Source organism: Manis javanica, chromosome X, assembly GCF_040802235.1.
Source record: "Manis javanica isolate MJ-LG chromosome X, MJ_LKY, whole genome shotgun sequence".
NCBI lineage: Eukaryota > Metazoa > Chordata > Mammalia > Pholidota > Manidae > Manis > Manis javanica.
Window position 1 is genome coordinate 23,280,966 of NC_133174.1, and position 24,688 is coordinate 23,305,653.

The following is a 24,688-nucleotide window of genomic DNA, read 5'->3' on the forward strand; positions in this document are numbered from 1 at the left end:
TAACTTGCTCTGTTGCTCTGTAATTTTGCATACAAGCTTTAAATTCTCCCTCATAAATTTATTCTCCCTTCTAACAATACAGACATTCATTTCTAATTTTCTAAATTCTGTCTTTTGAAAGCTATAGCAATTTAATTGCTTCTGGAAACTAATCGGTCTCCTATCCTTGACAGTGATTTCATTAAGATCTGGTTTTTTTTTTAAATGAAGTTTTTCATATATATTATTATATTTTGGTCTATAGTGTGGCTTGATCTAAGAACCCAGTCTACCGTTGAGAATCTTAGTAAAAGAATTCCAGGAAATAATAACTTTGTCAAGGTAAGAGATCTCTTCAAAAGTATACCATAAGAATGCTTTTGTTGTTTTGAAAAAAAAATTAGAGATTTCACCAGAAAGATTATTCTGACCTTATATTTTATTGCACAATAGTTATCAAATACAATTTATAGACTATTTCCCCACAAATAATTGAGGACAGTTCAAGTCTTCACCTTTCTGTCTCCCTGGCCTTGTGGTAGATTAGAAGAATAACATTCCAAGGTTGATAGACTCAAAGGGACTGTTAAGTGACCCAGTGGCTTAAGCCATACTCCCAGGGGGTGCCAGGCTTCCCAAATCCATCCCTCTTGTTTTCTGCTATCCATCAAAAAAAGATTTGGGTGTTTTTGAGATTTTAGGCATCTGGATTCCAGGAGAGAAAGCAGAAGACACTCAAGCCCCTTATTGAACTCCTCTTCCACTTCCCTCATGTGAAGAGGACTAATAACATTGTTTTCAGACCTTACGTAGAGCTCTCTTTAGGTAAGTGAAGAGAGGGAATTTTTTAAATGGGCAAAGTATTTTTTTTTTCTTAGCAAGGTCAGGGCCACATTGTCTTAGTATCCAAAGGAAGTTCTGTGTTTTGGTTTATCACCTTTATATTTGTCAGGGGGACTCTTAAGGCAGTTTCTTGTGGCTCTTGGTTCTGAAACTTGTGTTCAAATCCCATTGATTGAAGCAATTGAACAAACCATTCCCTGGCCTCAACCTGCCCAAATAACTTCAGGCTAGTCCTGATATACCTTTACCTGTTTCATATATGATTCTCTTTGTCACCCTGCCCAATGCTTCGGCTCCTGCCTCCAGTGACACTCTTGCTTCAAAGGATGCATGTTTTTCTCTCCCATGCCATTTTAGGCAACTTCTGCACTTTCTACCTAATTCATGAAAATGAGACATTATATACTACCTTGCTACTGGCTTTGGGGGATGACCCTTGGTCCTTCAACTCAAAGAAGAATATTCCCATAAATTATTCTATTCCCATAAATTATTCCCTTTCATTATTTTTGAGCATTGATTTTTTTCCCCTAGGAAAGCTAGTAAGCCATGAGTTAAGATTCTTAACTTAAAGATTGCATTGAAGTCTTAAATCCTTTGGTTGGAGTTTTCTTACTAAACATATCCATAGGAGATAAGAAGGAAAAAGGTGTCACTTTCTGTATGTAGTTAGGAGATAAATGAGGAGAATAGGGATTGGGGAGGGGAAAGATAGTTGCATTATTTTGATGTGTGTATCTTCTTAACCACTTTCATCAACCCTTATCAATAAATTTGGTATTTAATATACTAACAAAAATAAGACTTGGACCTGATCCATTCTCAAGGAAGATTGATAAGCCCATATGTGTTTCATTTGTACCCTTTATTCAATCCATCCTCCCTGTGTTCAGGGTATTTGCTGAATTTAGGCAACTGTTTTCTTAGAACAACCCTGTGTTGCTTTCATCTGGCTTGTCTTTGAGCTCTACTTTATTCTCCACTAATTTTATATTATGTTATTTGAATATATGTGTGTAAATATATATTTATAATATCTATATATTTTACATAAATATATTGCTAAGTCATATGTTTTAAAACAAAATCTCAGGTGAATGTCATTAGTTTATGAATTGATATCCTCTGATTTTCAACAGCTTAAATATCACTTTCATGGAATGTAAAATCAGAAACATAGTTTCATACTCAGTTCTGCATATAATACTAACTCATCACAGAAGTTAACATCTATGTCTTCGCTATCTAGATTACAGGGCGTTGTGTCATTTAATTTCTCTGTACCTTGCTACGTGGACGCTCTTTGAACTGCAAACATAGCACTCTGATCTTTGTTCATGAACAGGCTTTCCTGTATCATGAGATAGGAAAAGTATTTTTATCTATGATATTGTGGGATTGCCTTTAGGGTCACTGAACACTTTGTGATTTGTTGAGTTTTTTGGTTTGGTGGCTTTTTTATTTTTTTAACTGTTATGAACTGAATATGCTGTCTGAATTTCTGACTGTTTTTAGTCCAAGACAGGCCTTCCACTTAGCACTTACTTCAGTGCAGTGAAACTTCGTTGGCTCCTTGACAATGTGAAACAAGTTCAAAAGGCTGTTGAAGAAGATAGAGCTCTTTTTGGAACCATTGATTCATGGCTTATTTGGGTATGTTTGCATATAATGTGTATATGGAGAAAATTTTTCAGAAATTTTTTTAAACTGCCTCGCCTGCTATCTATTTTCTCCTAAGAGTTCAAGCTATTTAGTTGGCAGCATTATTAACAAAAGCCACTCAAGAAAGAGCAGAACATTTTGGCCTCCATTGAGAAGGCATTTTTGCCTGCTTCCTCTTTATTTTTTCTTGCCTTATTTCAATAAAAACGGAGGATGATTACCAAAACCTTATCTCATACCTGTTATTTTTAGAATAAGTAATTTAGGTCATTAGTAATTAGTAATTTAGGCCGCTTTCCTCTCACCTATCATGTACTTCTTTTCCACCAGTCATTTCTTGGAAAAAATAACTATTTAACATGATAAAACATGTAGGCTACTTTTATCATTCCGTTTCAATATTACATAGTGTCTCTAATTTAATAAAGACATAATAGGAAAAATCAAAGTGTAAATATCTGCTATGTAATCCTTTTGCCTAAACTGAGCATGGATAAGTGGAGCTAATATTTCAAACATTTCCCGGATATATCTTAAAAGTGTATGTTCGTTCTCTTTCTCTCTTTTGTTCCCTGTTACTTTTTTATTCTGGGTATTTTCAAATATACCCAATAGCAGAGGGAGTAGTATAATGAATCTCTACAAGCGTGCACCAGCTACAGCTATCGGTGATGGCCAATCTTTTTTGTTACCTACACTCACATACTTTCTCCCCACAGATAGTTTTAAAGCAAATCCCAGATATATAATTTCATTTGTAAATACTTCATTAAGTATGTGACTATCTTTTTCAACATTCAAGGGAGCTTCAAGGGAATATTTTCCCTCTTCTCACTTGCCAGATCCACGGAGCCGGTCTTCTAGCACCACTACCAGGAAGTGGCACCTTCTCTACCCCTCCCTGTGCTTGGCTAGGGCCTCTGTGCTTTGTGCTCATGGCCAGCAGTTTTCCCACGTGTCAGTCACAGTTGATATAGTCCTAACCATAAGTCTGACAATTGCCTGGAACCAGAGTAAGGCAGGATGTGGGAACTGGGAGCTGCAGGACACTCTGAGGGAGCACATTTGGCTGTACTCCCCACGTGATGCCATTTTCCCACTTTTGTTCCTTTCTTATTGTTCAACACAAAAGAAAGCAGCAGTGCTTCTAGTTGAGGTCTGAGAATATTAACATTAGAGAATTTAAAACTGCTTTCAGGATATGTGCTTGGGTGAGTGCAGGCAGAGCCCAGTGAGAATTGTTGCTCAAAACAAACAAAAACAACCAGTGTACAACAAAAAAAGAAACACGGGGTTCAATAAGATCCTGAAGAGGCAGGCATCTCAAGGCATTTCACTTTGCCAAATTTGATAGGACTGCATTTTCCAAGAAAGGTAAGAGGATGAGAACAAAAGGGATTTTTGTTTAACCATCATTTAACTAGAACTATGCTATCTAATATGCTATCCACTTAGCCACATACACCTGGCTGTTGAGCACTTGAAATGTAGCTAATCTGAATTGAGATGTGATGTGAGTGTAAAATACGCACTGTATTTCAAAGAGTTCTTACAAAAAAAGGTAAAGTGTCTCAGTAGTAATTTTTTTACATGGAAAGGATATTTTGGATATATTGGGTTGAATAAGATACATAGTATTGTTTAAATGAATTTCACCTGCTTTATACTTTTAAGTATAGCTACTACAAAGTTTTAAATTACATATGTAGCTCATACTATATTTCTATTAGACACTGTTGAGAAGTAGAAAGTTAAATAATCAGAACGTTCCATTCTCTGCTTTATGTGCTGCACTGCTGATTATGGCCCTCAACAAAATGTAAACTAACTTGTAAATAAGTACAAATTTAACATGTCCTTTTTATTCTGTCTAGAGTTTGACAGGAGGAGCCAATGGAGGTGTCCATTGTACAGATGTAACAAATGCCAGTAGGACAATGCTTTTCAACATTCATTCTTTGGAATGGGATAAAGAGCTCTGCGAGTGAGTTGTATTTTGCCCTAAGAATAGTTTTCCAAATACATTACCTATTTATAACCTACTATTTTCAGATGTCAGTGGAGCACCAAACTTTTTTGATATTTCACCTACAATATCCAAATCAATGTTATGTATTCTTTTAAGAGACTGTTGTTGGCCTATGTAATAAAAAGGCCAAATTAAATAATTGTCTTGATTTTTCTTCAAGGAGGATTAGGTCCCTTTAGAAATGTGCTTTGCTTTCTTTGTGCTTTTCATTTTTTATTGATTTGTTTGTATAAAGTTAAAATGTTAAATACCCAAGCATACAACTATATTCTGCTGGCTTATTTATTTGTTACTATTTAACTCTATACTCAAATATATCCATTTTCTAATTGTTATTTACATTTTTTGCCTTTAAATACATGTAAGTGTTACCAGATGTGTATCTTAATGTTTTTCAGATTTTTTGAAATTCCAATGAAAATTCTTCCAAATGTCCGGAGTTCTTCTGAGATCTATGGCCTAATGGTAAAAAAAAAAAAAAAAAAAAAAAAAAGAGAGAGAGAGAGAAAGAAAATCATTAAGCTTTACTATTCAGAATTCAGAAGTCAATTGTGTTATATTTTATAGTTTGAAAATTGTGACTTTTCTGTGAATGTTGACAGTATGTGAAATAAGCATTTAGCATTATTTAAATAGTTTTATAACTTAAAAATCTTAAAGTGCTTACCAATTGATTTTAAATTTTATAAAATTTAGTTGGCTTTTCTTTGAGTATGACACATCTAAAGTATTAATGGGGTAATCTAAGTGCAGTGGGTGGCTTGGAAAATTTGAGCCAGTTTATTCTTTTAATCTAAATAACTGTTTAGTAGTTGCGGTTTCTGCTTTTAATTTATAGGAGGGACTCTTCACCTTTAAGTGGTGTTCTTTTTCCTGTAGAATCTCTTTTAATGGCCAAACCATGTTCTACATTAGATTCTCTGTCAGCCTGAGCAACACTTTAGCAAAGAAACTGAAAACAAAAAAGCCTATTTCTGATTTGTGATTGCTAATTAAACTGGTTTCCATAATGGACATTTTTACTGTTGTTTTCATTGAAACCCAGAGAAAAAGTAGTTTCAGGAAAAAGTGTGCTTAGCATCCCTAATTATCTCTGACTATACGTCAGTGATGAAAACCTCTAGGAGAATTTGAACTGGTGTTTGAGTGCAAACATCTAGAATTTATGATAAAACTTAACGTGGCTAAGATAAGGTGCAAAAAATACTGTTTAGACGTTTCATGACAAATACTATAAAACTCTACTTACAGAGTTAATAGAGTTGAATGCTAGATGCTCTGGATCAAACTTGAGCAAAATTCTTAAATGTTTCATTTATAATAAAGCCATTAAAGGCAACATGCAATTTTTTAGGGAAAGCATAGTTGCTTACCTACAATAAAAGTGCTTCTATGATTTCATAACTGCTTACAAGCTGACCTGGGTTGGAGAAAAAAACTATTCTTGAGAAACACTTTCAGAGGGTAGTTGAAAAAAACATTTAACTGGCCTAGTTTTCTTTTGCATTTAAAACATTATGCTTCTGTCCCCCTTTTTCCCCCTTGCTGACTATAGAAAATCTCTCATACCCTGGTGAGTAGGTTGCCCACCAATTATGCTACTCATTCATTTGGAAAAGATACAGTGCATTTCCATTTAGTTTAGACAAGCAGAAGTCCATTTACTGAACAGATTTATCTAGATTTTCCATTGATCCTCCAAATTATTAGAAGCTCCAGCCAAGCTTTAGGTTTTCTTTAACTTAATGTTCTTTTTTTAAATTTTCCATAAGACTGAGAGTGAGGTTTCAAAATAAAAGGCTAAGGTGGTTCTCTAGGATAAGAAATTCTGATGCACATTCCCCATTACAAAGAACAGTTGCGATGTGCTTTGGGCCTTAGCATAAGAGGAAAATGAGTTAGTTTTTAAATGTCCTAAATATCTATCTTCAGTGATACTTGGCCAACCTTTCAAACCAGTTAGTTGGAAATGCACTGTCACTTTTTCTGCATGCTTCATGAGAGGATGCTCTCAGGAATCCTCTACAGAGCCCTCCCTGTGAAAAAAGGGGCGTTTTATGTGCCTCAAAGCACATAATAGGTCCTGCTGGTAGTTTTATAGTAACTTCAATAGTATAAGCAAAGACTTCTTTTAGTATTTAAATATGTTAAGATATACAGCCTCTAGGTTTCCTACTAATTCATATTCAACCCTTTATGAAATTTACCCTTCACTTATTATCCACGTTCAGATTTTCTAAGAATATATGCAGTTAATAAAAATAGCAGGTCTTGAATTAACTAGAAGGCATCAAAGAAATAAAATAATATCCACTCTCTCGAGGGTGCTTTCTATTTGTAAAGGGTTCCGAGGTACATGCTATGGTTTCCTTGTCATCACAGCCATGTGAGGTTGCTTCTGTCCTTACCCTCACTGTAATATGTGGGGAACCCGAAGCTCCCCAAGGCTGGGAGACTGGCTCACAAATAGCAGAATGAGGGTCAGTCCAAAGCTTTTGTTTGGTGCTCTTTCTAGTACATCGCACCTACAGGGATCACATTCTTTTCCCCTAATTCTTTAATACAGTACAAATTGCTTTGATTTGGTATATGTTTTTTTTAATTAAGTTTGGTGAAGTACACAGTTATCCACTTAAATCTCGTTTTTCTTCCTAGAATGCTTGGCCATACTTGATCTAAATAAAAACCACTATTAATGCCATAAATTTACTCTTGCTTATCTATACACTGAAAGAATGATGTTGGCCAAGAACAAATAATACCTAATGCCTGAACACTCTTGTGTTTCTTGCTTAAGAGCAGTTTGGGTAGGAGGAATAGCTGGTAAAATACAGCCTTCCAAAAATAAATATGTTCCCCACTGGTTTGATAGCTATTTATGTGACCATTTTAAAGGATGCATTAGTGTTTTCTTGGTAATAGCAGTAAAAGCAAAGAGCTAATGGACTCAGGCATTCATGTCCCTCAGACCCCACTGTGTAGATAAAGAAATTGAAGCATAGGGAAGTTTCAGTGGCCTGCCCAGTGGCTTACCACTAACTGTCCAGGAGAAAAGCACACATCTCCTGAGTGCCAGTGCAGTGTTTCCTGTCCATCTTCCAATGCAGTGTCTCTTCTTGTCACCCTAGGGATACTCCCAGTATCTCTCTCTGAACCACTCCTGTAGTTGAAACTCGCTTTGTCTTGTCTGCCCTCATGCTTTGGCATGTTGCTATTCATGTTCATTCCTGTTGCAATTGTGTTCGTAGAGCCAACACTTTGTGATTATTCATAATCCTTTTTAAAATTTTTATTAGAAAGCTGGGGCCTTGGAAGGTGTACCAATATCTGGGGTAAGTGTCATCAACAAACATCCATGTGCTACCTCCCCTCCCTTGCCCCCTTCCATTTATGGGTTTCCTCCTACGTCTGAATCAACCTGCCCCTTCCTACACTATAGAAAACAGGTAAGAGCAGCAAACTTGGCTAATTCTTGTCATTCTGTGACATAGTGTGGGCCACTGAGAATATTTTGAATAAGTTAATTCTAACTCTTCCTTCACATACCTGTTACCTGGCAGGAGTATTTTCAAATGGGAAAATGGCCAAATGGAGGCAATGTAAAACACCTGAGACAGTTCATTCCTTGATAAATAAAAAAGGAAAAGTTAACCTATGGCTCACCTAAGAAGGAAATTAATAATATTGTCTTAGTGTTATTTATTGTCACTTATACTTTCAGTGTTTGGGGGACCAGTCTGCTGCATTGGTGGGACAAATGTGCTTCCAGAATGGACAAGCCAAAAACACGTGAGTTTAAGAGACAGACCTACAAACCAATGGTGTTTTGTTTGTTTTTCCTTTGGTGCTTTGAACAAGAAAAGGCTTCTGAAGTTCATCAAAGCTGAAAATCAAGATAGTGTAAGAGTTCTAATATGGATGTACAAATTTTTTGCCATTTGTTTTTTCCCATCTCCTTCAAATAAAATCCATTAGGCCACATGTAAATATACCAGTGAGGCTTGTGAAGACCTTAATTTGTAAAATTCAATACCTTTTCCATCCAGAAACGAAATTTTGGTTTAAAGCAGTCTTACCTCTTTTGGGGACATTGGTCGAGAGTTGGGGAGGGCCAAGCAGAGGGAAGGAAGAGCCATGGTTTAAACTACAGTTTTCAGCATATTGCTCCTGCCCTAGATTTTCTTACTGTAATTATGAAGTCATATTATTGTGGGATTTTCAATGTTATTTTCCTGGCACTGTGCTTTCCCCTCACTATCTGGAGTTTCTCTTTTGACAAGAAGCAGAAGGAATGACAGAAGAAGAGATTTGGTAGATTTTTCTCCTAATCTCATCTCTTTACTACTCACATAGGCAGAGTTTATATCTAAGAGCGATAAGAATACTCCCATTTTAGGACAAGAACACAGATGTTCAGAGAGGTTAAACTAGTTAAGTGAGGGAGGCAGTCTTTGCACCCAGATCCATCTGATTCTGACTTAGCCGGGAGCTCCCAACCTGTAAACTTTACTGTCCCCTGGGTGGAAAGAATTTCCATAGACCTAGCAGGAGACTATCTACATTTAATTGTTTTCTTCTTGAGGATTTCCTAAGTCTCTCATCAAGGTTAACTTCAGTGGTTAAGTTCTTTTGTGAATAATGGAATGGCTAACATTTGAGTTAAACATCCTTGTTTTCTTAGCAGTATGAGCAGTCCTCATGCAAGAGTATGACATTATTGTGTGAGAGATGTTTTTGGGAGGGCAGATAAAAAAATTCTTCATAGGTCATGGTACCCTGAGGTCACAATCAGGACAGCTTGAGTCAGCATGGGTTTGGACACATTTTCTTTGAATTCTGGATTCCAGGCAGTTAAATCAGTAATCAAGAAAAGTGATAGAAAAGTAAGCTATTTCCCCCTTCTTTCCTCCTCTGCTAGACACACTAATACTAGTAAATGAGATACTACCTCTATTTGTCAAATACCTAACACAGTTTAGAGCACACGGGAGGTCCCCAGTAAAATTGTCTGATTTTCGTCCTCCTTCTGTTTCCTTTCCCCTTAAGCATTACCAGCCAAGTCCTGAAATGATGCATTTAAGTTAAGGAGGGAAATAGCAAATTGCAAGATCTTGGGTCTCATATTTCTCTTCCTGAGGGCAAAGAACACAAATATGTACTAAGTTATATTAAAAATGAAAACTTAATGTGCCATAAGAAATTTTGAAGTACTGCTATTGGGTTTCAAAGGGAGGGGAGGAAAATCAGAAAAGATTGCGTTAGTAATGAGATGTTTTGAAGAATGAGCTATATGGGCAAGTAAGTACAAGGAACACTGAACAAAGAAGCAAATAGGGAAATGGAAGACTTTGCTTGGAAAATGTAGAGAACATTTGGGTAGGGAAGTGGTAGAAAATAAGTCTAGGATCGTGTTGTGAAGCTCTAAACTTCAGGCTGAGGAGGTTTTTCTTCTTGATAGGCAGAGGGACACTTCTGAAGGTTTGTGAGCTGCTTTTGCGAGCTAACTGGAGCTGGTCCTTAATGTAGCAGTACTGGGTGAAAGTGAGGAGAGACTGTTGGCAAAGAAGCCACGGAGGAGGCCACTTTAGCATCCTCGTAACAAGGACAAGGACTAAGAGGGATGGAGACACAGAGGGAGTCTGTGGATGAATGTCTGTGGCTGTGCAGAGGGACAAGAGACAGGAAGTAGGTATAGAGTCTAGTCACCTGGCCCAGGGTTGGCTTAGCCAGCGTAAAGATAGGTCTGAGTAGATTTTCTGTTTGGGCCATGTTTGTGTTAGTGGTAGGCTGTATATTGCACACATTTGGAAATGTGGAATGAGTTCAGTATGAAAGTAGAGATTTTGAATTTCACCTATTTAGAGGTAATTTTTGAAGCAATAGAAATAGATGAAATTACCAAGAAAAAAAGTAAAAAAGTATACAGATATTTAAGGAGAAGTAAGAGATGCTGAGATAGAGAATTCAGAAAAATAGAATGCAGTTATTCATTAATGTGGAAATCCAGGATAGATATATTTAAGAAGGAGGCTTGGTTGGCAGTGCAAAGTACTACAAAAAGGTCATAGAGGCTGAGAATGACACCAGACCATTGTACATAGAAATTAGGACTTGAGTAGTGACCTCTGAGAACAAAGCTTTAGTAGAATGCTCAAGGTGGAAGCCAGATTGAAAACGTTCAAAAGAGATGTACATTGGTAGAAAATAAAGACAGCAGAATTAAAAAGTGCTTGCAAAAATGTACCATCCAGGAAGTGTCAGCAAAGTAGGTAGTTTATTAGGTTAACAGGATCATACCTGTTAGGGAATTCTGTTTGTTTTTATTTTTAAGTCACAGAGCGACCAGAGATTGTTTCTTTGGAGTCTGAGCAGAAAACAGATGCAAGTTGTCAAGTAAATGGGAGATAAATGAGCGACAGAAGAAAGTCCTAAGAGGTTGAGGAGATGGGGTCATTTTCTCCCTGCTGAGGTTTGGAGAAAATGATGTTCAACTCGGAATTTGGTGGAAAGCCCATCTGTTTTGGGGTAGAGGCACAGATTATGAGTAACACTAATTTTTCTTTTAGTTTTTCTATATTTTCTAATTTTTCTAGAATGAACATGGACTATGTGAACATTAAATTTTGCCTGTAAGAAAGAGAACCAAAAATAGATCCCTCCTCTCCCCAGGGGCCCTGACTAACAGTAATAAAGGAGGTTTTTTTCCCTCCTTCACGCTCAGCCAGGGCTACTCACCCTCCTCTTTCTTTGTTCGCTGTCTTTGGCACATATCCCCACGAAGGAGAGTAAGCGACCTAGACCTTCACAGAGGTTAGAAAAGTCAGGCATCCTTCTGGGATGTTTAAACACAATAAAATCTTAAGGAAGGGTAGGTAGACCACAAAACTGCTGAAAGCCCCATATGTGTTTGATAACTGGGAAGAAAAAATAAAATTTAAGTGGAAAATAATTGCCCGTGTATTGCTTTGGAAGCTATGGCCTAAATGTAGCAAGGGAGTCTCTTCATACAATGATAATGCTCATTAATTACTTATTAAGTATACTAACTTAAGAATTTACTTTTATTCTTAATAAAGAGCCTTTGCATCAATTTTGTGATTTAAGACTTGTACACTACTGTTCACTACACAGAGTGTTTATATGGGAGTTAAATTGGTACAGGTTTCTCTTTTAAAAAGTGTGAAACAGGTGATTAACTTCCATTTTTATGAATATTTCTAAAAGTTGATGGACTAACTTAAAACCTTACAACTTTTTCAGCATTGTGGAAGTAAAAAACTAGTGATTTATGTGTTTTGATTCATGAATGTATTATTACCTGAACCTCATGTTATTTGATTGGTGTCTTTAAAAACTTACATATTCATTAATTTCATGCTCCCTGAGTGTATTAGCTGTTTGTCAGGCGGGCCAATAATGTGTATGGATGAGAAGAGAGAATGTCTTGGGCCAGGGCTAATTCTTATAACAGCACTGCCTGGGAAAATGTTGATTGGAAAAAATTTCCCTTGGTTTCTATTTGCTCCGCAGGACAAGCGCAGCTGATGGGGTCTGTTGACTTAGTGCTGACTGATAGTAGCTTCTGCTGGGATCCCTCTGTCCACCCCTGGACTGAGTGCTCCCCCTCCTCCCACCTGCCAGAATGTCACAGAGCTCAGCAGCAAGGCCCGTGTCCCTACTCGGGAATCCCAAGCTTAGACAGGACAGCCTGTGGAGAGCCGAGGGTTGTTGTACCCAACTCACTTGGAAATTGTTTCCCTGTGACCCTTATTAGTATCAGTTTGGGCTGCCTGGTACAAGTCAGAACTACTCACTCATTTCCAAATGGCCGACTTGTTGCAGAGTTGAAGCTTATACTGGTAGGTCTGCCACAGTCAGTTCCGTTCGTCCACGGCAGCCGAGTTATATACAGGCCCTGGGTCTCCCGCCCCTGTGAGAATGCTCTGTCCTGCAGAGAAAGGGTGGGAAGGCTATGCCTTAAATAGCTTTCCCCTTTATGCCACATTCTTCGCAGTCCAACGACACTTTGCCCCACTCTGGACCTAGCCTCTGCTTGCCAGAGATGGCGTTTCTGTTTGTGCCCGTCCTAATGGTGAAAGGCTCTTAGTCACAGTGCTTCACTTCATGGGGATTAATAGCAGTGTAACTGTGGCTGAACTTAGAACTTGTTGTAATTCGGTGATATTTATAAGCACAGCACTGGGCTATGGCTGACTGAGCACTAAATAAGATACCTGCATTTTTCCATTAAGATTGCACGAAATAGATTTTCATCTAGACTTATCTTTAAAACATTATTCCAAAAAGAGGTATTCAATGTTTGCTAACTTTTGGAACTTTTCTAATACTTTAATGACTTTTGTTGTACTAAGTAAAATGTCCATTTAAATAATTTGTGTTATTAATGTTTCGTGATTTGCTTTTAATAACATTCTCACACTGTTCATTCTTCCCCCAACTATAGGTATGGAACAGGCTGTTTCTTACTATGTAATACAGGCCGTAAGGTTGGTTTTTTCAAATTAAAAGATTGATGAGAGTTTTCTTTAAGTTCATATAAATAATGCTTGAGCATAATATGTGTGTTTTTAATTGTGTCAATGGGATGCCTACACTAGGACCTTGTCAGATTCTTAACAAAAATCTAATTTGATACAAGGGATAAATTTTTTGTACTGTTTAAGTGTATTGTTCTTAATACTGGTAATTCTGACCAATAAGGTTATTTTTTAAATTGTTATATTTATTGAATTATTTTGTACCTAGGTCATTTTAGCTTTAAAAAGATTCTTACAGTATCTTTATTTTTCTGACTACTGAAATATTTTTCTCTCTCCTACAAGTGTGTATTTTCTGAACATGGCCTTCTGACCACAGTGGCTTACAAACTTGGCAGGGACAAACCAGTATATTATGCGTTGGAAGTAAGTCTTTTTCAATCAATATGAATAGTATTAAAATCTTCAAAGCTAATGAAAGTCACAGTGTTTTCTAATACCTTTTCTGGTAAATCTTCATATATAGGACTGAAAATACTCAGTTTACTTCTTGGCATTTGGTTGAGAGGAAGGAACCTGGGACTGAGCTGGGGGTCAGGATTCCCAGGAGACCTTGAGTTGCTCTGCTCTTCATTCTTTTACCAATCAATTGTGGGACCTTGTAGCCACTTTACAGTGTAAGATTTTCTATTGCCAAAATTTAATGAAGGTATGACTTGTTTGCGAATATTTCTTTCAGCTTGAAAATTCGGTTTTTTTATTACTACAATGCCCCAGTGTTTCAAAAGAGAAACTCTCTCCGTGTGTCTCTCCATAAAAATAAATTTTGTGTCACATTTTGATGTAGGAAAGAAAGTGAGGAGATTTAAGCCATTTTTCACTGGCAATCTGTTTCAAACATGTTTGTAGATTCTACTAGGAATAAGTTTAAGTCTATAGGGCATGGTGGGTTTGTATTAGAAACACTAGAAATATTTATTTATGACATCAAAGAAGCAGTGTTCTTTTTGTAAAATCAGATACTTTCTTAAAAGCATTTCTGTACAATTCATTTTAAATGGCTCTCTTGTAATATACAAATATACAGTGGATCTGAAAACTCATTGAGGCTTGTTTCCTGATGTATATGATAATTTGGTCACAAGTGTTCTTATAGTTAAACTATAAGACTTCTGCTTATAGTTAAAGTATTTTATTAGCTGTTATGCCTAGAGCATAAAGAATTGTAATTTATTTCCATTTTTTCTCACCCCCTCCCTATACAAGCACTGTAATCTTTCCCTGGTGCTTTTTCTATGGATTACAGAAGCATTTATGGAGCACTTGGTCTGTGTATTAAAGGTATCTTAATACTACAAACTCCTACATGCCCTCTCCCCCTTTGTTTAACCCTGTGAAAAGTGCTTGGTACAGTGCTAGGCATGTGGGTCATGCACTGCATAAATGTTACCTATGACAGTAGCAGTGAACTGCCCTCTCTTTTCTTTTGCTGGAGATGAGCAGTCATTTAGAGTTACAGATGCCTTAGACCTGGAAAGGCCCTCAAGGGTAGGGGTTACCTGGTCTTTACTTCCCTCCCAATGTGAAAAGCCTTCTCTTCTACCTTTTACCTATGGCCTTCCAACTTCGGTTTGAAGAAAGCACCAAAAACTGCTTCCTGATAGCACCTCTAGCAGTGGATCTAGACCAGCCATCAAGAGCATTCCAATACTAGGAGGCAGCTGTCCATCTCTCTGGGTCTTCCTACTCTGCAGTAATCTTCCCCAGTGCCCTGATGTCACATGGTTTCCAGTTGCTTATGGTTCTCCACTCCCTTCCTTAGATGCCTTCCAATTTGTCAGTGTCTTCCAGAACAGAATAGAATATTCTATATGTAATCTGACCTGTATTCCCTAGTGTGATTTGTGCCCTTGAACATACACAGTGCTTCTGCTACACTAGCCTGAGAGTTCATTAATTTAGTGTAATAACCCCATCATATCATTCACTCCAGGAGCATATGTTAAAATATCTAGCTCTTTTTCAAGTGAATCATTGTCAAGCAAGTCCGCTCCATTCTGTATTTGCATAGAAGATCTTTCATTAATTTAAATTGAGGTCTTAATTTCTTACTGTTAAATTTTGTGATAGTGATTTCAGCCTATTCTGACACCTTCTGAATTCTCTTTCAGTCTTTGTTACTCTTGCAGTGTTTTCTCATGTGGAGACTTACCAAACATATGTATGGTTTATGATTTGTTTTGATTCCTGTAATTTTTTTCAGTTCATAGATTTTTAAAGCTAAGACGGACAGTAGATTAGATGGCAACAGGCTTCACTACACGTCCTATCCCCTTGTTTTACACACAAAGAATCTGAAAGTAGAGAAATAAAATTGGAGTCACGTGGCCAAGGTAACTAATAAGTAGCAGATCCAGGATGCAAATCCAGGTTATTGGCCATCAAATTCTAGATACATAGGCCACCCTACTGAGCTGTCTCCTTCCGTGTAGTCCTAATATTCTGGGCTCCAGTCTCCTAAGTCCAATGTTCTTTTCCTTGTGTCTCACTTATGTCACTTCCTTTGTCCCATAACCTAGCAGTCTCAGCCATAACACACACACACACACACACACACACTAATACGTTAACAATGGTAGATAGGATTTTACTTCTTTTTTCTTTCCTATGTTTTCTAACTTTTTTTCAATTACCAAACATTTCTATAAAATTAAACCAAACTGGTAAAAGAAGGCAGGGAAGTTAAAAGCTAGATTCGTAATACTTTTTCTCAGTAAATTAATGCTAATTCCACTCGGTTACACTGCTTCCTTTTTTTGTAAGTATTTACAAAGAATATATTTAGTAATCATTTCTTTAATTTGACAGATTCTTCTTGGCTTGGCAATCTGACATATTAACAATTTACTTTCTACTTGTTAAGAACTGAAACCATGGCTGCACATCTTAGTCTTCTAGTCTTCTTTTATTCTCCTTCTGCTCACTTGGAAGTGATATAATGCGTTTCTGCTTTTGCTGTGTTTAGGTTTTTTTCATGACTATCTTTAAAATTTTTAAGGTATTATTCAACTATGTATTTTCCTAGCAGTGTTTATGGTTGTTTAGTATTTTACCTTCCCACCCACAATGACCTCAAATGCTTTACTTCTATCACTTCCACCAGCAATCATGTTACTGCATTTAAAATTTTCGTTTCCCCTTTTTCTTAAACATGCAGTAGTAAGTACTGTTTTCTTTCCAGTTGATAGGTAAATCACAATGAGTAACATATAAATTTCTGTGTCCAGTATCATTTCTTTGGACTTATTTGTGTCCCCACCCCCATTTTTTTGCCAAGAGACAGCCTTTCATGTAATTTGGTAAGAGTCTAGGCAGTAAGCCTATTCTTTTTAGGTTTATTTTGCTCTCTCTCTGGGGTAGATATAAAATCTTAGATTAACAAATCTAATTTTAGAATTGTTTTTCCTACATCCCTTCTGGCCATTTTTAATGCTGATGAAACCTCTCATCTAAATGTGGTTCCTTTATAGATAATATAGGTTATTGTCTGAGACTTTTTTAACATTATCTCTTTTTCACTGATGTTCCATAGTTTTACTATAATGTGCCTGGGAATGGATTTATTTTTACTTACCATGTTAGATAACTTGAATACAAGTTTGTCTTCAGTTCTAGAAAATTCTCAGCAGTATCTCTTCAAATATTGCTTCTCTACTATTACCTCCATCCTCTTCTGGCATTGCTGGTATATGGATATTGGAACCTTTTAGTCCAAAGTCCATGTCTGTTAACTGCCCTTTTATATTTTGTTAATCTCTTTGTGTCTCCATGCATCCCTGGTGAATGGCTCAGTATCAGCCTTACGTTTCCAAATTCTCTCTTTAAAACGAACAAAAAAAAACCACTTTTTAATTGTGAAATATAAGACACGTACAGAAAAATGCATAAACTAAAGAGAAGACCCATGTGACCTCTCCCCAGGTTAGGAGACAGAACACTGCCAGCACCCAGAAACCCCTGTGCTCCTCCTAATCACAGCCTCCTCCCCCTCCCCTGAGGTCAGCATTGCCCAGATATCGTCACTTCCTTACTTTTTTTTTATTATACAATCCTAACATGTAAATGTGTAATCCTAAATACTGAGGTTTAGTTTTGCATGTTTTCAGTATTTTATAAATTAAAGATTTTAAAGAGTGAGAAATAGAGAAAGTGAGAGTCCTACAGTATATATTCTTTGATCTGGCTTCTTTCACTTAACATTATTGTGAGATTCATCCATGTTGTGAGATACAGCTGTCTCATTCCTTTTCACTTCCATATGAAAATTCCACAGTTTGGTATTTATCCAACTGTTGATGACATTTGAGCTGTTTTCAGTTTTGGACTCTTACGAAAAATGTTACTGTGAACATTTTTGTATATGTCACCCGTGTACACCTTTCTGTGGGAGTAGAATTCCTAGGCAGTAGATTATGTATGTTTCACAGTGGATGTAGCAAGTTATCCTGTGCCCAGCAGTGTATAGGAACCCTAATGTACTCATCATCTGTCTAGTCGAGAGTTTATCCCATCTATGACATTTTAAAATTTCACTCAGTTATTTTATTTCCAGGACTTGTAATTGGTTGTTTCTCATATCCACTTGATTTTGTTTCTCTTTTCTTTTTTTTTTTTCTTTTACTTTTTATTTGCATTTATCTTATGCTGAATTTAATCCCAGGCCATGAGTTTCTGTTTCTTGAGTTTCTTCTGGGATATCTTTTTCTTCTGTGCAACTTCCTCTTCTGGTTTAGGCACAATCTGCTCTTTTTCAGTAAGGATCATTTCAATGTGGCAGGGAGAGCTCATATATGGCTTGATCCGACCATGAGCTCTGTAAGTTCTGCGCCGCATCTTGGGGGCTTTGTTCACCTGGATATGCTCAATGACCAGAGAATCTACATCTAAACCCTTAAGCTCAGCATTACTCTCTGCATTTTTAAGCATGTGCAGTAAAAATTCAGCACTCTTTTTGGGCCACCGACCCTGTGTCCATCCCCACTGTTTGGCCTGGGCACACCTACCAACTCCACCATTGTAGCGACGGAATGGCACACACTGCTTCTGCAAGGTGACATCCTTCAGCTACTTGGTAGCTTTTCGGATATGCATACCTTTGATGGCCTGGGCAGTTTCACGCGTGTTCTTAAAGTGAACACGAAGATTTGAGCCTCTTGATTTGCATGATTTTGTGGGGTTTTCTGGGTCAAGTGAATAGCGAACCATTTTTGGAGATCACCTCAGGCCGCATATGTGAAGAGGAAGAGCAGTGGCTGCTGGTCTCTTTTCTTTTGATTCATTATTTCATGATTGTTTTTTTAAAATAGAAATTGTGCCTTAATTTATCTCTTTGAATACTTGAGCACATACTGACTTTATATTTTTTTAAGTTTTTATTTGTCATATTGAGGCACATGTAATAAAATGCACAGCATGTACTTATTTTAAAGTATTTGGCAGATTGGAGTGATTTCATTTGAGCTGTTAAGTTTTGTTGGCTGATTTACTGATAACTGATTTCCTCCTGTATTTTGGAATTTTCACTTCCAGTCTCATTTTCCACTAAGCCAGAGCCTTCGTCAGTAAGTAGACAGTTGCTTGTTTCCTAGCGTCCCCGCACAGGAGGAGAGCGCCACCTAGCCCCCGGCTTCAAGCACTGGAGCTGATTCTATGCCTTGCCTTACACAGCATTTTGGACTTCCCAGGAGGAGCTAGTTTCTGGTCCCCCGGCTTCCTGACACATACAGAAAAATTTATCAGACCCCATCATGCTTGTGTCCTCAAGCCCTGCTCAGTCACGCATTTCTGTTTCTGTGCACATCGACACTATTTGCATTTGAGTCAGCAGGTACTGTTTTAGTTTTCTTTTTACTTTTTGTCTGTTACCCTCTGTGTTTAGAACAGAGGGGATTTTTAAAGTGCAAACTCACCATCTCTGTTGACATGGACATCCATCTACCTCTTTCTCATCACCAAGAGCGTTCTTTTTTTTGTCTCCCTACCCTCTGGCATGTGATCCATCTAGGCCTGACATTCATAACCTCTCTGGGTCCCTGTTTTCATTAGCAGTAAAAAGGAATGGGGGCAGATGATCCTTCAGTTGTTCTAAGACTTAAACTCATTTTAAATTGCTTAAATTTGTCCCATTCTTTCTAGATGGAAAATTTTTCTAGTAGTGGAAGATACTGAAGCAAAATAGAGCAGTCGAACAATTCTGCCTTCCCTCTGCCATCTGTTAGTAGTACACTGTCTTCCTGAAGCATGCTTTTCCTTTTCTTTGTTCATCTCTTTTTACATATTATTCCATGAAACAAAAATCCTTTTGGGGGCCTTTGGTGTGATTATGAAATTGAGCTTGCTTAGGATCTGTGACTTCCCTGTTCTGTATTCTGTCACTAGGATGTAAGTGCCCTGAGGCCAGGGTACTTGTCTGTCTCATTTACGACACTGCTGCAGTGGGCTGGCATGGAGCAGACACTCAATAAATGTTGTTTACATACCAGATGTTATGGCATTTTTGTCTATTTTAAATACGAGCTTCAAAGAGCATTTCCCTACATTGGTTTTTCTAAATGTCCTATCTCCCACTTTATCTCTGCTATGATTTCTGATTATAGTGTTAAGATTTCCTTTTTGGAGTATTTCACCCCTCTTAAGGTAGATATTCCATTTTTGGTATAAGGCTTTGCATTAGTTATCTATTGCTGTATAACAGTTTTACCACAAATGTAAGTAGCTTAAAACCACACCCATTTATTATCTCATAGTTTCCATAGGTCACGAGTCTAGGCACAACTTAGCTGGGTGCTCTGCTCAGTGTCTCTCAAGGCTACAGTCTAGGTGTTGGCGGAGGCTGCGGTCTCATCTGAGGTTCCAGGCCCACTTGCCAGGTGATTGACCAAATTCAGTTCCTTTGGCTGTAGGACCAAGGGCTTCAGTTTCTTGCTAGCTGTCAGCCGCAGACCACCCTCAGCTCCTAGAGGCCACCTGAGGTTTCTTCCCACATGAGGGTCCCTAACATGACCCTCTTGTTCCTCAAAGCTAGCAAGGGAGGAAGAGAATCTAGAAAATAGGTGTGACAGGCTTGTATACCTTAATCATACACACTTCATCACGTATGCCCCGCCACCTTTGATGTGTGCTATTGGTTGGAAGCAAGTCATAAGACCCACCAAGTTCAGCAAGGGGTCTACCCAAGGGCATGAACACCAGAAGTGAATACTATGGAGGCCCTTAACTAAGAATCTGTCTGCCACAGCCTATAAACATTGTTTATGGACTTACATAATGTACTTCCTTGGAAAGTATATGTTCTGAGCAATAAATGCTTTTAATTTTAATTCCCTAATTTGTTACTGAAATATTAATGATATAGATTACATTTCAAAAGTAATGCTCCCCCCAATTCAACTCTGGGTTCCTTTTTTCTATGCAATTAAAAATGCTATAGCATTAGATTTTTCATTTATAATCTTATATAAATTAAGTGCAGTATAAGTTATGTATGTGGAGATACGTTACTGTAGTATAGATAAAACTGTTTACTGTACCTGATGGATGATTTTAAGCAATTTAAGGATAATCTTAATTTTCCATAATTTTTCTCCACACCCAGTGATTTTAACTGTAACTGTCTTGTAATATTTATCTACTTTAGATGGATACTGTTCATGGCAGTGGCATTCATGTCAAGGAACTTTTAAGGAAAAGTATGTTTGCCTGCTATGCCATTACATCAGATTTACTTGATTATTTTTAATCCAATCATCCCATAGCCTGTTTCTTAGCCTTTTACTTTCCAGGCTATGTATCTAGTTTTTAAATCATTTATTCCTCTTGTCCTGTTACCATTTAATTTATTCTTCTTTATACCTTCTCATCTCTATTATGTTTTTCTTAGAGTACAGCTATTACGCTTATGTGCACCTTTCCCAGAGGGTTATGACTTTGAACCAGGGTTGGTTTCATATTTGTAGATGATACACTGAAATATTGGATCTTTGTATTTAGGATATAATTGACAGTAACTTATTTGATAATGATAGACGGTCACCTTCTATCATTTTAGGTTTCCATTCCTGTACTTTTTTTTCCTGCCCATCTTCAAAGCATTATACCATCTTCCACTTTATCTCCTGCCTTTGAATTCAAAAGACCACATCTTTAGTGAATTTGGAGGTTTCTCTAATTTTTATTAATTTTTTAAAATTAATAACTAATACCACGTGTTATATTCTGACACCAAAATTATGTACTTCTTTCAGATAAGTGTTTTTAATCTACTTTTTATTTTCTTATAGTAAACCTGTTTCTTAACTCAAACCGAATACTCCTGTACACTCCTGATGACCAGATTTAAAATAATTTTCTTCTGGAGCCTTCACAGTGGCTTTGTATTTTTTTCTTTTGTTTTAATCTAAGTAATGCCCTCTGGTTCCCAACCAGTTACCTTTAATTAAGGCCTTGATATTCCTTTTGCTAAAACCATATTGCTTCCTGTCAAAAAAAATTTTTATCTTATGCATGTAACATCCTGCCCATTTTAGTGAAAATAAGGTACATCAGCATTTGGTTTCCCAAAGTATAAAGTTGTGAGTGATAGCCGCAAAACCACTCTACTAGACCTCTAGCACACTGGCTTTTTAAAATTCATGGTTTATTCACCTAAAACTATTTAAAATATACACATTTCTTGGTTAGATGCCATTTAGGGCCAGGGTCCTTTGAGAGTATAAGGAAAATGGACACCTGTCTTTTCAATTAGATCTAGAATTGTGCTGTCCAATATGGTAGCCACCAGGAACATGTTGCTGCTGAGCACTAGGAATGTAGCTAATCCAAATTTAGATGCACTACAAGTATAAAATATATACCCAATTTCAAAGACGCAGTACAAAAAATATAAAATATCTCAAAAAATTTTATATTGATTGCATGTTACAGTGACAATATTTTTAATATATTGGGTTAAACAAAATCTGTTACAATTCAACCTGTTTCTTTTTACTTTTTTAATACGGTAACTAGAAAATGTGAGTTGCATATGTGGCTCACATTATATTTCTATTGGACAGCACTGGTCTAGAAAATCTTATGTGCTTACTAGTGTTTGGCCACTGCCATCCCTGGATTGGTTGCTTCCAAAGGAAATGTGAGAGTAAAATTCTTAAGTCTCTCTAAACAAAACATTTACTTAGTTCTCCTTGATGGCCCTACTAAGAACCTAAGTATATAACATATCAAAGTTAAGAAGTGTATTAAAATCTTCTTAGCAAAAATGGAGGGTACAGTGGGTTAGAGTCCCTTGTGAGGAATTTGTTGAATTGTTTTTGTCCCATGTTTAAAGCCTGGTTATATTTGCATAGTGATGTCAAATCTGTTCCTCAAATAATTTTTTACAGCTAAAAGCGACTTTGGACTCCAAATAGTGTGTTTTCTTACTTCTTGCCACAGTCCCCCCGCCCCAACCATTCTTTGGTGGTTTTGTTGTAAAGAACAATCGTGGTTGTCTGCAGCTTAGCAGTAACATATAGTGACTTATTCTCATAGAAGCTATGAATGATAGAATATTATCACCATATTCAGCATCTAGTTGTTTACATCTGAAAACTGATAGCAGGAAGGGGTGATCATTTGTAATTCAGTTCATTGAATTGGGGGCAGGGAAGTGTGCAACAGATAAAAACATTCTTCTCCCTGTACTTCCTATCACCTGATGTTTTGGTTTGGGGGATTATATGGAAGTAATTTACATTAATAATCTATATAAATGAAACATCAGATTTAAAAAAACTCTTTTTGGAACTCCTAATGGTTTGTGCTGATACTCTTTTTACCCTCAGGATCTTTTTATAACAGCTTTATTGAGATACAGTCCACATATCACACAATTCACCCTTTTAAAATGTATATTTTAGTATATTCACAGTCATGCAACAATCTGCCCAGAAAATCACACCATCACCCCAACCATAGGCAACCACTAATCTCTTTGTTTTATGGGTTTGCTTATGCTGGACATTTTATGTAAGCGGAATCATACAATATATGGTCTTTTGTGACTGGCTTCTTTCACTTAGCACAATGTTTTCAAGGTTTATCCATGTTGTAGCGGTACATTCATTTTCATGGCCAAATAATATTCCATTGGTGCATACACTTTTTTTTTAATCCATTCATAAGCCAATGGAATTTGGCTGATTCTTTTTTAACACTTGAAAGTAATTAATGAAGCTAATATTTGCATTCAATAAGAACTTTCCATTATGGTCTCATATTGAGCCTCATAGTAGTTTATTTAGTTAGGTGGTGTTAGTCACTACCATTTTATGGGTGAAGAAATGGAGGCTCAGAAAGACTAACCTATTTGCATCAGATCACATAGCAATTAAGAACTGGCACTTGGACTCAAACCCAGTTCATCTGACTCCAAATAGTGTTTTTCTTCTTTATTGCCACAGCCCCTCCCTAACCATTCCTTGGTGATTTTGTTGTAAAGAATAATACTTTGTTGTTAGCTTCTTTGCTAACTTTTTTGTTGCTGTTGCTTGATTTATATACTGTTAGATGTGGGAAATGGAATTGAAAAACATTTAAAGTGGCCTCTCCCGATAACTTTGTGGATATGACGGGAATGTATTCTGGGTGTGGACGGACCTCAGTCATTTAGCAACAGATAGAGCAATTGTACATGAAGCAAACTGCTCGTCACATTGATGTCCACCTACGGGGAAAGGTCCAAGGGTGTGCTGCAGGCCTCTGTTCTGTTCCGTGTCTCACGGAAACTGTAATGACCTAGGTACAACTATGTTTGTATTAGGAGACCTAGTTAATGATATTTGTGGAAGTCCCAACATTGAAATTTTTTATCTTTATCCATCTGGTAGTGTCATACACAGAGAATATGCTCAGTAAAACCTTTTTAGAGTAATGACATGTATTCTCTCTTGGATTCCTTTTTCCACAGGGTTCTGTAGCTATAGCTGGTGCTGTTATTCGCTGGCTAAGAGACAATCTTGGAATTATAAAGACCTCAGAGGAAATTGGTGAGTATGTTGTAACAAAGAACTAGAATATAAATAATGAGTATTTTTAATCTTTTACCTTTGTAATCTGTTAATACTTTTTCTTTGTCCCATATGACATTAAATTATATGGATCCCTATTATGAGTTTGACATATATAAAAGACTATTTTGTGAAGATATATAATAGACCGAATTGACATAACTGGTGGTAGTTATTAATAAACTGGCGAGGTAGGGCATAAAAACTACCCAAGTATAAAATTGAACACCAGGATTGCCAAAATCTTTAGGTAAAGCAGTCCAGTTAAATTTATCTGATGAGAAAAGCTTTAACTCCTAAAGTGAGCATTAAAACTCCAGTACCTATAATTTAAGGCTATTTTTCAGTTGATGGATAATTATTTTGAACTCACCTACCCATTCTTTCATCTACTTGCTTAATTTTGCCTGAAGGGGAGACAAGCAGAAACACATTTTTGATTAGGGGTGCTCTGGAAGCTACTTCTTCATCCCCTAGTCAGCAACCTTAAAAATAGTGAAAATGAGCTAAAATACCTTAACAAAACTAATCCAGTTGTTTTATTTCTTGGGCTGGGTTATATTTTAGTGGGG

The 24,688-nt window shown here is 36.9% G+C and overlaps 1 protein-coding gene and 1 long non-coding RNA gene across 9 annotated transcripts in view; one reads left to right on the forward strand and one right to left on the reverse strand.

Moving 5' to 3' along the window:
* The window catches only part of GK (glycerol kinase), a 71,367-nt gene that overhangs the window by 34,074 nt on the left and 12,605 nt on the right, over nt 1-24,688 (forward strand). For 4 of the 6 annotated variants that reach the window (XM_036992160.2, XM_036992163.2, XM_017640996.3 and 1 more), the window contains 10 exons: nt 245-321; nt 2,338-2,475; nt 4,359-4,468; nt 4,912-4,978; nt 6,069-6,086; nt 7,810-7,845; nt 8,235-8,302; nt 12,978-13,020; nt 13,357-13,437; nt 24,017-24,095. In XM_036992160.2, the coding sequence (XP_036848055.1) occupies nt 245-321; nt 2,338-2,475; nt 4,359-4,468; nt 4,912-4,978; nt 6,069-6,086; nt 7,810-7,845; nt 8,235-8,302; nt 12,978-13,020; nt 13,357-13,437; nt 24,017-24,095 (717 nt within the window). The remainder of the gene's footprint in view (nt 1-244; nt 322-2,337; nt 2,476-4,358; nt 4,469-4,911; nt 4,979-6,068; nt 6,087-7,809; nt 7,846-8,234; nt 8,303-12,977; nt 13,021-13,356; nt 13,438-24,016; nt 24,096-24,688) is intronic. The other 2 variants (XM_036992161.2, XM_017641003.3) reach the window with 1 other exon arrangement.
* LOC140847523 (uncharacterized) lies at nt 4,782-12,970 on the reverse strand. Of its 3 annotated transcripts, XR_012127572.1 has the most exons (5): nt 12,328-12,970; nt 11,249-11,313; nt 8,060-8,137; nt 5,887-5,933; nt 4,782-4,972 (listed from the first exon to the last, which is right to left on the reverse strand). It is a non-coding gene; the product is annotated as an uncharacterized lncRNA (long non-coding RNA). The 3 variants fall into 3 exon arrangements; XR_012127570.1 differs by lacking the exon at nt 11,249-11,313; XR_012127571.1 differs by lacking the exons at nt 5,887-5,933; nt 8,060-8,137; nt 11,249-11,313.